The 13131-nt window shown below is 34.1% G+C and overlaps 1 protein-coding gene across 1 annotated transcript; it reads left to right on the forward strand.

The window, feature by feature from the left end:
- Positions 1-487: 487 nt before the first annotated feature.
- Positions 488-6447, forward strand: LOC148851692 (serine carboxypeptidase-like 42). Its single transcript, XM_088946846.1, has 10 exons — positions 488-1536; positions 2544-2651; positions 2748-2840; positions 3048-3140; positions 3503-3588; positions 3718-3996; positions 4085-4218; positions 5639-5731; positions 5848-5965; positions 6069-6447. The coding sequence occupies exons 1-10, from the start codon at positions 1149-1151 to the stop codon at positions 6234-6236; spliced, it is 1560 nt and encodes a 519-aa protein (XP_088802972.1). The 5' UTR covers positions 488-1148; the 3' UTR covers positions 6237-6447.
- The last annotated feature ends 6684 nt before the right edge of the window (positions 6448-13131 follow it).

Below are 13131 nucleotides of genomic sequence, written 5' to 3' on the forward strand. Positions count from 1 at the left end.
ACTGCTCAACAAGTTGAAATCGATATTGGTGTTGTATTTCTAACTTTTATTTCTGATTTTATCTCCTGTATTTGTGATCTGAACACTTGGGATGAACTTTGCTTTTTATTTTTGGCTTAAAGGAGAGAAGGGAAATTTAGAACATCATAAACTATTCAGATTTGGTAAAAAGAAGAAAAATAATAAGAACTATAATGAAAGGATCCTCTCATGAAGAAATGGGTAAATTCTAGAGTAAATACAAGCCAGGGCCCTTTTTTTTCTTTGTTTTATTTGAAACGGTTAAGTGATATCTGACTTATCAGCAATCCCATCAGAACCTTGAAATCAAGGGTACAACCCAATTGATATATATATATATATATTGATTGGGACCCACATATGGATTCCACCACAATTGATATCTTTTCGCTGTTATTTGTCAATTAGTATAATTACTACTATCTAAAGATGTATAAATTAAAAGGACATCTTTGTTTTGGCAATTGCCCTTTTGAATTCTTTTTTTGATAGGAAAGCCTATCTTCTATTGCTTATAGTGGGCTATGATAGAGACCTATACTACTAAAGCCAAAACTTTTTTTTGATGGATCACAATAAGGCCAAAACTATAGCACTTGCATCCAATAATCCAAACCCAGATGATAAAAGAATACAAAATTCTTGTTTTTATTAGTCCAACGACAAAAAAAATTAAAGCGATTAAAGCAAGTCTAGTAGTAATTTTACAATGAATAACAAATTTGACTGTGCAGTCCGTAGTCTGTAATCTGTACTTAAGAACTATGATGAGTGCTCTCTTCTAAGTTCTGTATCAACTTATCAAGGTTTAGCTGAACATACAGTGGGCCCATAAATTTATTACTGTCGTGGAATCTCATTATTGATTAAACAGCGCGTTCAGCTAATAGATGTCAAATGCCATTAAAACATTATGACTCTGGCACAAGTCCTAACGGCTCGCTTTCCATTCGAAGTTACCTACTCATCTCGTTCTGTCTCTCAAAGATTCAAACCCTGAAGACACTCTTTAAATGGGAAAATAATCTACTTTGATGTCTGAACTGGACACTCTCTTTAGTCTTTAGTTAAAAAGATAGCCGGGATTCACGTGACCACCAAAACAGAGAATTGTCTTGTGAAGATATATGCTATATAAATTTTATTCCCATCACTTTCAACATTCCTCCTTTATATATGTACATCATGATTCGTATGATTCTCGACCGGAACCAAAGAACGGATTGGGATTCTGTTTTTCATTTTCTTTTTTATTTTTATTTTCAATTTGTGAGATGAGTAAATTGTGGCTTTCTGGGTTACTTCTCTTGGAATTGGCGATTTTCATTTGCAGTGTTGATGGGTACCCAGTTGAGGATTTGGTATTGAAATTGCCAGGTCAACCGAAGGTTGATTTCAGGCAGTTTGCTGGGTATGTTGATGTGGACGAGAAGGCTGGAAGGAGCTTGTTTTACTATTTTGTTGAAGCAGAGGAGGAACCAGAGAAGAAGCCCCTTACTCTTTGGTTGAATGGAGGTTGGTTTTCTGCTTATTTTGGCTTGTTATTTGATGGGTCATCTTCTGTCTGTTTTTAAAGTTGAAATTTGTCTTCTCTGTTATTATTTATTGTGGTTCCTGTGTGATTTTCATTTTTGTGCTTCAAGGTTTGCCTTTTCAATTGTATATGATTGGCGGCATTCAGCATGAATATCAAGTTAGGATCTTGAATTTTGAACAGCAGTCCAGTCTCTTGATTCTTTTTGTTCTCACGATGGGCTTTTAGAATGAAATAGTGTTTTTTTTTTTTTTCTTGTTAATGTGTCTTCTGTCTAAATGTTTTCTTGGTTCCATATTGTTTTCTTCCTCAAGTGGTACTGTACTTTCATTCCTTTTGCTTGATTTGTTCTGGCTTCCTTATTTATTTCTTTTGCTATTATTGTTCCAACAAACTTGCCTTTTGGTTCCCAAATGAACAATTAAACTTGCCATTTCTGGATGGTTCTGTAACCTAACAGTATTAATGAGATCATTTGATTATGATTTGGAATGCTTAAAAATGCTACATATAAATAACGCTCTGTTTTGGTCTCATAGAAAGTAAGTATTCTTTTAATAATTAAAACGACTAATATAGGCCATTTTCTTCCCATACTGCCTCTCACAGCTGATGTTGATCAGAGTTTTAGATGATCAACTTCTGCAACAATTAGAACTCTGAATAACAAATAACCCAAATACTATGAATGATTACCTCGGGATGCTTAGAACCAACTGAATTCTTGCCTGAAGATGTTGATTAAGAAGTCAAGGACAAATAGTCCCCAGAGGCCTTCTTGCATTAAGAATTTTCAGATGAGGAATACCCTATTCAAAGGTGTTTCCTCTGTAACATGTTTAAAACATCCAGCCCTGGCGAAAAGAAGTGCATCAGAGCTTGTTTGTACAATTCTGTGTAATTTAAGTAGTACGTAGGAGGTATAGTTCTAGAGTAACTTAATAGGTCCAATGCATACAGAATGTTACTGAAAAATGTCTTTATTCAGGTCCGGGTTGTTCCTCAGTTGGTGGGGGTTCCTTCACAGAGTTGGGTCCATTTTTTCCCAGAGGTGATGGTCGGGGTCTTCAGAGAAACACAAAATCTTGGAATAAAGGTTTCATTCTATCTCTTTGAACTCATTAATCGTATCTAAGTTAATCATTTTCTTATAGTTATGTTGCCCTTGTTAATGTCTGTATCTTTCTTCTAGCATCAAATCTCCTTTTTGTTGAATCTCCTGCTGGTGTGGGATGGTCTTACTCAAACACGACTTCTGATTATACTTGTGGGGATGCATCCACTGGTAATAAAAAGCAACTCATAAGTCATAACTAAATATATTTTCTGTTTCTTTTACTTGAATATGTGGTAAATATGGAGAATAACAAACTGTATTGAAACTTTTTTTGCAAATCAAATATCTTTCAAATACATATTGTGGCTTTCTTTTCCTTTTTAATAGAATTTTCCTGATTTGTTCTAACTTGATTTCAATTACTGTTCTTGTCAGCCAGAGATATGCACATTTTCTTTCTTAAATGGTTTGAGAAATATCCAGAGTACAAGTCCAGAGATTTGTTTCTAACTGGAGAAAGCTACGCAGGTGCGAGATATATACATAAACACTAATGGTTCTGGAAAATTTTCAAGACTTTCAGCACTTATATCCATTTTGTCTTCTGTATTATTTGTTTTCCAATTTTACAAGTGAAGGAAAATAATAGGATACCATATATATTAAACATAATGAGTTTCAAATGGTTTATTCCTCAAGTAGTGAATACTAATACCTATAAAATCAACAAAAAGATATCGGTACTTAGAAAAATCCTGTCAATTATGGCAAATGACAAAACTGTGAAAAATATGGCCGGCTGTCTTGCAGTGATAACATCTTGGACCATAGAATAATTTTTTACCACTTCCAGTTGAGCATGTTGCTAACAAGGATGTCTGCATTTATAGGGCATTACATACCACAGTTGGCTAATGTTCTACTGGACCACAATAAGCATTCAAGAGGTTTCAAGTTTAACATCAAAGGAGTAGCTGTAAGGCAACTTTCTAAATTTTAAAACTACTGTTTTTGTATATTTGTATGTGAATGTACCATCTATTTGGTGTCCATGATGAATGTTCAGGGGTATTTTTAATCTCAGTCTCTTTTTTCTTTGAAATAGATTGGGAATCCACTTCTCAAGCTTGACAGGGACATCCCTGCAACCTACGAGTTCTTTTGGTCACATGGGATGATATCTGATGAAATTGGCCTTACCATCACAAATGAATGTGATTTTGATGATTATGTTTTCAGCAGCCCCCACAATGTGAGCCACTCATGCAACAAAGCCATTGCTGAGGCAAATCAGGTGGTTGGTGATTATATAAATCCATATGATGTGATCCTTGATGTTTGCTATCCATCTATAGTGGAGCAAGAGCTGCGACTGCGAAAATTGGTTGTTCTTCTATTCCCTCTTGAGCTTTTTCTCCCATTGTTTTACTTTTGTTGTTAAATCACCCTTATTGTGGAATCTTCACACTTAGGCTACGAAGATTAGCATTGGAGTTGATGTTTGCATGTCCTATGAGAGGCGTTTCTACTTCAACCTTCCAAATGTTCAACAGGCACTTCATGCAAACAGGACCAAATTACCATATAGCTGGACAATGTGCAGTGAGTCAGTACTCTAACCAAACATCCTTTAGTCATTTTCAGTTATGACCTTGTGTCTTCAGGTTAACTTATTTATTTCCTTATTAATCATCTGAAAGAAATAGAAATAATATCTTGTTTTTGGATGCTTTCTCAGTTTTCTCCCCCACCCCCAGGTACCTTTACTGTCATATATTCTTTGTCAGAGAAAAAAAAAACTCATCAAATAAACTAATCTTAACTAATTACCTATGGAAATTTGAATTTAACAAAAGCCCATTGAAATCCTAAGTTTGGAAACTGAGTAACATATTAGGGAAGGGGGAATTATTTAATGCCCTTCATTTTATGTTTTTCAAAGACACGTTATTTAGAATTAATTTTGCCTTCAGATTCTGAAATTACTTATTCTGCCAAAAAATTTTATGCAGTTCTGAAATTACTATTTAAAGCAAGATATATTACTATTTTTGATAAACAATTATGGATTCCTTATCTGGTCATCTAGGTTTGTTTTTTCTTTTAATGCATGGATTAAAGGAGTTTGGAGTTTGGACTTAAAGTTTGTTAATAAAGGCAGTACTTGATCCATTCGTTGTGTTAAAGGACCTATATTGATAATTACAAGTCCAGTATGTCAAAGAATCTTTGTTTTGAGTGAGGAAATACTGGATTTATTGTCATGCTTCTCTTAATGTTTCAACAACATTAAATAATCAACTGAAGTCAGTGGTAGACTTCACATATGTAAGACAGTGCCTCCTAAATTCCAATGGTTCTATATAGGATATATCCAAGCTAAAATTTCAGTTAAACTGTATAACCTTAATAATCCAGTCCGTCACCTTAGTCAGAAATCATATGGCAAATAATTCGGGAAATTTCCCATGGTTCAGATGATCAGGGTCATTCAGTGTAGTCAATATTCTTATTGGATCTCCTCAAATGGGAGCCCTCAAGTGGTAGGTCCAGCCTTCCTGAATGTGCATGGGCTTAGCATTCTGTTCAAAGTGTTCTTACAACCTTTATATATTCCTTGGGATTCATCCTCTAATTGAAGTGAGAATTGGTTTGACAATGTTTCTCTGTTTAATACACCCTCATTGTCTTTCCTTTTTATTCTTTTACAGTGGAAAATTTATTTATTCATTACCTTGATATACTTCTGTAACCTCTCATGGTCTCCGAATTTAATCCTTCCATGCAGTTATGCAAATACAACTCATATGTTCTAGTTATTCTGAGTCAGTTCTGCCTGCTGTAGAGTTAAACCCTCCTTGATCTCTATACATAAATTTTACAACCCTTTGGTGGCAAATAATGATAAATGTAGTTATCCTTGCTGCAAAGCTTAGGCTTATTGTTCATTTAATCATACACATACATGTATATAAACAAACATAAATGAAAACTGACTGATTTATGTATTCTATCAACTGGCACAGTTTACTAAATTACAGTGGAACTGATGGTAACATCAACATCCTCCCAATACTTAAAAGGATAATCAAGCACCATATACCTGTCTGGGTTTTCAGGTAAGTCATTCTTTTGAACTGGAAAATATATATATATATATATATATATATATATATATATATATATATATATATATTATGAATGGCATCTGAACTGATATATCTTCAAAATATAGTGGGGATCAAGATTCTGTTGTTCCACTTCTGGGTTCCCGTACGCTTGTCCGTGAACTTGCAAGAGACCTGAACTTTAAGGTCACAGTCCCCTATGGAGCCTGGTTTCACAAAGGACAGGTATTAATGTAATTACATCATATTTTAAATATTTTCTTGTATCCAATATATTCTACATGTTGGTAAGTCTCTTTTAGCTCACCTGTTCTACATTCATGAATAGGTTGGAGGTTGGGCGACTGAATATGGGAATTTATTGACTTTTGCCACTGTTAGAGGTGCTGCTCATATGGTACCTTATGCACAGCCATCAAGAGCCTTGCATCTATTCAGTTCATTTGTCCGTGGAAGGAGATTGCCAAATACAACTCATCCATCCATCCTTGACTGAAAACTTACTACTCAACAATCCCCATGCCAGTAATATGGCATGTGCCTTGTGGATGGGGTGAAGAGGGTGTTGATCATGGGATCTTACTGTTATAGCATCAGTTCAGTTCTACACTGGCTGATAAAGCTGTAGAATGAAACTTTATTCATGATTTGAATTCTGAAATGGAGAAAAACCCAATAAATTGATCAAGATAAGGATTTTTCTACTACTATCAGTCATCAATTGAACTACTCAAAGTTTGGAACTGATCTTACATTCTGAGTTCCATTTATGAAATATCTTTTTTTACACATTTATGAAATGTCAAGTCTTTGAAAATGATAAAATAATCCACTGATATGATTGATTACCCTGAGCCTACCTACCTAGGGAAAGGAAAATTGAAGAAATAATTAACACCCAATTGAGCTATACATTTCTTGGGGAGGGGAGGGGGGTTATCAGTGCAGAAAATATAATTTCGTATATCTTTTATCATTTTTATAAGGTTGCACTGAACATATAAAAGGAGAGCACACTTGTTTTTAATTGATAACTATTTGATGAGTGAACAACCACAACTTAAAATATATTAATAACTCCAAATGGAAAGAATCAGTCCAGATTGATGCATTTCTGAGACACAACTTGGAGACACTTTAGTCCTTTTTTTTAATAAGTGCATCATTTCAACTTACTAATGGATCAAAAACTGTATAATATATAAGAATTACAAGAGAAAGAAGAGTCAGTCAATGAGAGAGAAAACCTCTTATCTCTTCCCCAACTTGGAGACACTTTAGTCTTGTAAGATTAAAATTGAAGAACCAGTCAAAATTAAACAATTTGAGGCATAATATGATTATGTAGTTCTGTAGCATTTTATTTCCTCTTCTCAAAGCCAAATTATGCATTTTGTAAATTTAAAGACATACTTCAACAACAGAATTTGTAATTACAACATAATTAACTTGAACCAAGCCCTGTTGCAACCAAGCAGTAAACCCACTTATATTTATTTCCTTGAGGAATTAAATCATTGGCTAAAATGAAACTGTTATCAGGTAATATTGTCAAAAGTAGCGATATAAAATCTAGGTTTCTTGGAAAAATTAAAGTTTTCCATAAGAGGGAAGAATTGCTTCCAATTCTCAATTTTCTATTTATAGATGAAACTTACACTCAACAATTAATGAAAAAAAGGTGAAGTCGTAAAGAACAAGAAACAATGTCTAACTTGATTATAGGACAAGGAATTGAAGTAAGATAGGATCATACACTTGAGGTCCCACGACCAAGTTTAGAAACCCTTAGATCCTACATGTCATATGTTTAGACACATGATCTCTCACTTTGTGAAAGATAACTACTATTTCTAGAACAAGGGAATCATTGATATTAAACTTATCGAAAGTTATTTAAGTCAAATATCTGTTTGTCCTAAAGAATAATACTTAAGACATGAAATATTGTGATTTTCTTCTATTTTTTAATCAACAAAGCGAAAACAGCAAAGAGTTTTGTGTTCAAGCCCGGAAATTCTAGGCTTGGGCCTGGGTTTTGTGTTCAAGCCTGGCCCGGGCCCGAGCCCACATCAGGCCCACAAATTTTAGGGCAAGGCTTGGGCTTAATACTTCAATCCCGGCTCGGCCTGCATATATTTAAACTTACACATTTTGTGTATAATGTATATATATGCATACAAGTTATTTTACATTATATTACATATTTTATATATAAAAATTATAACATGACAATGTATAAAATAAGTTTATATGCATGTTATGTCATTAACATAAAATATTATAGATATGTAATGTTTTATATATGTGAAAGACATTGGCCCAGAATTAGGCCCGTGTAGACCTGAGCTAGGGCTTAACCCGAAACCCTGGGCCAGGCCGAGCCCGGGCCTAAATTATACCCCTTATCATAAGTGCAAAGCCCAGCCTGACCTATGATCACCCCTACCCAATACTAGCGTATTTACTGGGTTACCACTCTTTCTGCCGAGTGAAGGACCTTATGAAAGAGTAAACTATTAGGTTAAACTTATCACATAGAGGGTAATGTGGACAACCATGGAACCTTTTAAGTCTGTTTTGCTGGGGGCAAGGTCATTCTTACAAAGACCTTTTTTATTATTTATGTAGAAAAAAACTGTTTTTCTTTCTTTTTATTATTTATTTATGTAAAAAAAAGATTTTTATCTGTTTAAGGCGTTTTTCTTTCTTTTTATTTCTTAAAAAGAAGGAACACTTCTTAATAATTGATCAGAAAAAATCAATTCCTATTTGTTAATTTATTTCCATCATTCCATGGTTTGGAGTTTGGACCGTAACGTACCTAATTTATTTCCATCATTTGTACTCTTACATTTTAAATTATTTTATTTGTATTTACACTGTATATATTTGTATTTATACTCCTTCCAAACTGAGCCTAACGCATGAACTACCAGTTTGATGGTTCGATACACCCCGTCTATGTTCACAAGTCATAACAATCAACATTTCAGTTAAAAAAATAAAAAACAATCAACATTTCATTAGTCAAAAGTCTTAACCACATGATGTAGAAACTGTTAATCACTTTTATAGGAAATCATGGATTACAGCCATTAACCAATAAACCATAAACACATAACAAGTAAACCATCGTTATCATCTTAAAAGCATAGGTTTTCTAGTTACTGTAAACTTGTATGTAAGTTGGACTTTCTGCATCATATATGTTCAAGTCCCACCAACCAACTCCTAGGGTCTATACATTATTAGGATAATGATAGAAAAAAAAGGAAGAAGAACTAAAGCAAGTTTGCCATTGCCTACCTTACCAACTTCATGTTTGGTCAATGCTGTATAAAATATAAAAATCTGGTACTGGAGTTCACTGTTCTACCATCATCTCATTTTGGAAGGAGTATAAATATAAATATATAGAGTGCAAATCTCTGTATTTTGCATGCATTGTATATTTGTACATATTTATATTTATATTTGTATTCTTCCCAACTGATCCATGGGAGAAAATTGGGACAGGCCCATCAGCTGTCCACAGAGGAGATCACATTTCCGCCCCACAGCATCTTTTCGCCATGTATTGGGAACATCTCCCGATGATGATATCATCATCGGGAGATATTCTCAATACATGGCAGGGATGTACACTGTGGGGCAGAGATGCGAACTCTCCACAGTATGCATCCCGGGAGATATTCCCAATGCATGGAGGGGATGAGCTGTGGGGCACACCCAGTGGGCAGCCAATCCGATAACGGGAAAAATCCTTTTGATTGGATTTGTTAAATGACAACCATTCCCTTTTGTTCCCTTTTTTCTCTTGTTTAGGTGGAATGGTCTATTATAAGGAATTCACTTTTGCTATCACATGGTTTTAAATGATGGCCTTCAAAGTAGAGGTGTAAGTAAGCGAAATCTACTTGTGAGCTATTTCAACTTGGTTCATTAAATACATCAACTCAATTTGCAGATAACCGAGTTTGAGTTGAGTTAATTTGAGCAAGTTAAGTAGTTAGTTGAGTCAAGTCTGAGCTTTGTAATAACCAATTTAAGCAATTCATGAGCTTGATCTAAGTATATAACAGAATATTAATTTTTTACTATATTTTTCTTTATAGTATAAATAAATAGTATTTTTTATATTAATTTGTTTATAATATAAATAAACAAATTTATAAATGAGGTTTCTATTATATGTGTATTTCTAATATTTTAATATTAATTTATTTATAATTGACTCAAGTTCATTTTGAATAGGAAACTCGAAACTTAATTGAGCTTGAATTGAGTTTTTTGCTCTAAAATCATTTAGTAAAGTCAAGCTCGAGTAGCCCAATTCTTGACACAATTCTCGATTCGCCCCCTACTTTAAAGTATTGTTGTCGCCCCGACATGATACGACTTTATCTAATTTAAGAACTCTACTCGTCAGTGCAAGGTCCGTTCGAAACAGCCTCTAGGGGCTTGCAGTGTGAATATCTCCTATCAAAAAATGTGCATAGGTATATCAGCCCCCCACAATGTATCATTGTACATCTCTGCCGTGTATTGTGAATATCTCTGAATAATAATATAAAAAATGATGATGTCATTATCAGAAGATGCTCTAAATACATAGTGGGGATGTGTTATGGGACATTATAGGGGCAATCTTGTGAGGGCCTGATTTGATCTCAATACATCAGAGGCTATGATTTTATAGTTTAAGTAAAAATGGTTTGCTACATAAGAGGGGTAACTTTTTCCTAATGCTCCATTTTGAAGGAATACAAATACAAATATATAAAGTGTAAAATCATATATTTTGTATTATTTTATATATATTTATACTGTAGATATTTGTATTTGTACTCCTTCTAAACTGAGCCTAAAGACCATACTAAAATAAGTATATCACTACGCGTCTACGCCGCTCTAATATATGCTAGCTATTGCAAATCTCAAATATTCGGGTGTATAAAAAATCTCAAATGTTTGGGCTCTGGTACTCATAGTATCACGTAAAGCAATGAGACAAAAAATCTTGAAGGAAGAATTGCCTAAATGGGTAGCAAGTCCCCATGAAAGGTTCATTGAAGCTTGTTGTGAATCTCTCCTATGGCACTTTAGAGTTTATGCATGACTGGTATGTAGGATCAGATTGTGTCACATGATAGGATCGTAAAAGATGCTAGAAAAGCCACGTGAAACGGGATTTTCTACTCACTTTTCCTATTCACTCTCTACCCACCGTGATTGAGAGATGTATAGCTGCAATTCATGGTAGGTGGAGAGTGGGTATCAAAAGTGAGTAGGAAATATGGGTTCTCTTTAGGCCCCATTCATTTGGCAGTAAATTACTTACATGGGTAAACATATTTACTAGGGTAGGTGTTATCTGGAAAAATGCTATTAAGGTAAGTACATTTACCCATGTTATTTTGCCATATGGGTAAGTGGGAAAATTTCCTAAAGGATCCCTATTTTTTTTTGTTTTGCATGGTTTTTAAAATCAGACCAGAACCGGAAAAACCAGAAACTGGTTAAGTCAAGTGACCAATTTTGTTTTACCCCAAAATCGTTATTTTGCCAAAAACCATTGATTTGGTTAGCAAACTGCTGATTCGGGCGTTCGAACCATCCAACCCAAAAACTAGACCCCTAACTGGTTTGTTGTCTGATTCGATTTTAAAACCTTGTTGTTTTGGTAGGAATATTTTAATTCTACACAGTTTGGCCAATTACACCTCCCCCCAAAATAACTTACCCACTTCTCAAGTGGATAAATCTTTCTCAAGTTACAAAAACTTACCCAGGGAAAGTTTTCTTTCTATGGAACCGATACTTCACTACTAAAAAGAACGTGAAAAAATTGATCAACTTTTCCATTGATTAACTCCCCTCCCCCAAATTTACCCCAAAAGAATGGAGCCTTACATGCATCCCTTCCCAGGGCACTTTGAGGCATGTGTATAGCAATATATGTTATTCTCTCTCTACATGTGTTTTTAGCCGAAGGGTTGGGATCTAAGCAATCAACCCCCCACCACACATCCCCGCCATGTATTGGGAACATCTCCCAATGATGACATCATCATTCCTGGTATTATCATTAGGAGATGTTCCTAATACATGGCGGAGATGTGCTGTGGGATATTGTGGGGGGCTGACTTGAACTCAGAGCCATGCATGCCTGCATATGGTAATCTTTGTTTATTTTAATTCTCATTCCTCATTCACCCAATTCTTTCCCTTCACTTTCTAAACCATTTCCCTATCTCCCCTATTGGCATTTATCTCATAAATTTGAGAACTCATAGCATCTAATAACCCAATCCAAAGTGAATGATAAAAGTACTTTTGTAAAAATATTTTTGTAGTAGTGATTTTGTAAAAGTGTTTTTATAAAAACACTTTTGTAAAAGTGCTTTTACAAAAGTACTTCCACGAAAGTATTTTTATAAAAGTGTTTTTGTAAAGATTTCATAAAAATGCTTTTATAAATATATTTTTGTAAAAGTATTTTCATAAAAGTGCTTTTGTAAAAGTACTTTTATAAAAGTGCTTTCTCAAAAGTACTTTCATATAAAAGTTCTTTTACAAAAATGTTTTCGTAAAAATACTTTACTTTCATAAAAGTATTTTTCATAAAATTTCTTTTATAAAAGTATCTTTGTAAAAGTGCTTTTATAAAAGGGTATAATTGATATTCTAAAAATTTATTAGGGACACTCATAGATGAAAAATTTTGAATAAGTGATTATTGTATGAACACTTAAAAAAAGTTGGAAATTTAAAATTAAAAAATAAACCCTTATTTTTAAAATAAACACTTATTTCAGGTTATTTCCCAAATCCTAATAGTGCTTAATAGCCCAAATAAACACTTAATTTTAAGCACTCCCATCACATAAATTTACTACTACTTGTACAAGAATTAAAACTTGGTCTGTAAGTGCATGATTTTCTCCTCGATAATACTGTAAAAGAGATGTAAATTGAATAAATTTGCCGTGGGCGTCTAGAAAAAGATTCCAGTATCATAATCTAATCTTAATAAATTTCCTTTTTAATTATCTTTATTTTCGGAGTTTTAACGTTTTAAAGAAAAAATTATCAAACCACCAGTCATACGGTTTGACATCCGGTCCAGGTTCACAATAATGCATTAATCGATCTACAAATTGTCGATCATTGCCTGCATCATGGCCTGGATTCCATGGCCCACAGACTCTTCTCGAGATCATTAGGTGGGCCCCTACCTTTTCAGTGGTGGCCCACCTCACCAGTCATGTGCAACCACATCCATCCATTAAATCTGATTAAAATTGTACGGCTACGATGAACCTAACATTAAATTAGTTAATTAAGCGCTCTATTTTGGAGGCAAAGTTCCAAACAAGCTTCCAACC

This window comes from Nelumbo lutea, chromosome 5 (genome assembly GCF_056320005.1).
Source record: "Nelumbo lutea isolate HS-2025 chromosome 5, American lotus-T2T, whole genome shotgun sequence".
Lineage (NCBI taxonomy): Eukaryota > Viridiplantae > Streptophyta > Magnoliopsida > Proteales > Nelumbonaceae > Nelumbo > Nelumbo lutea.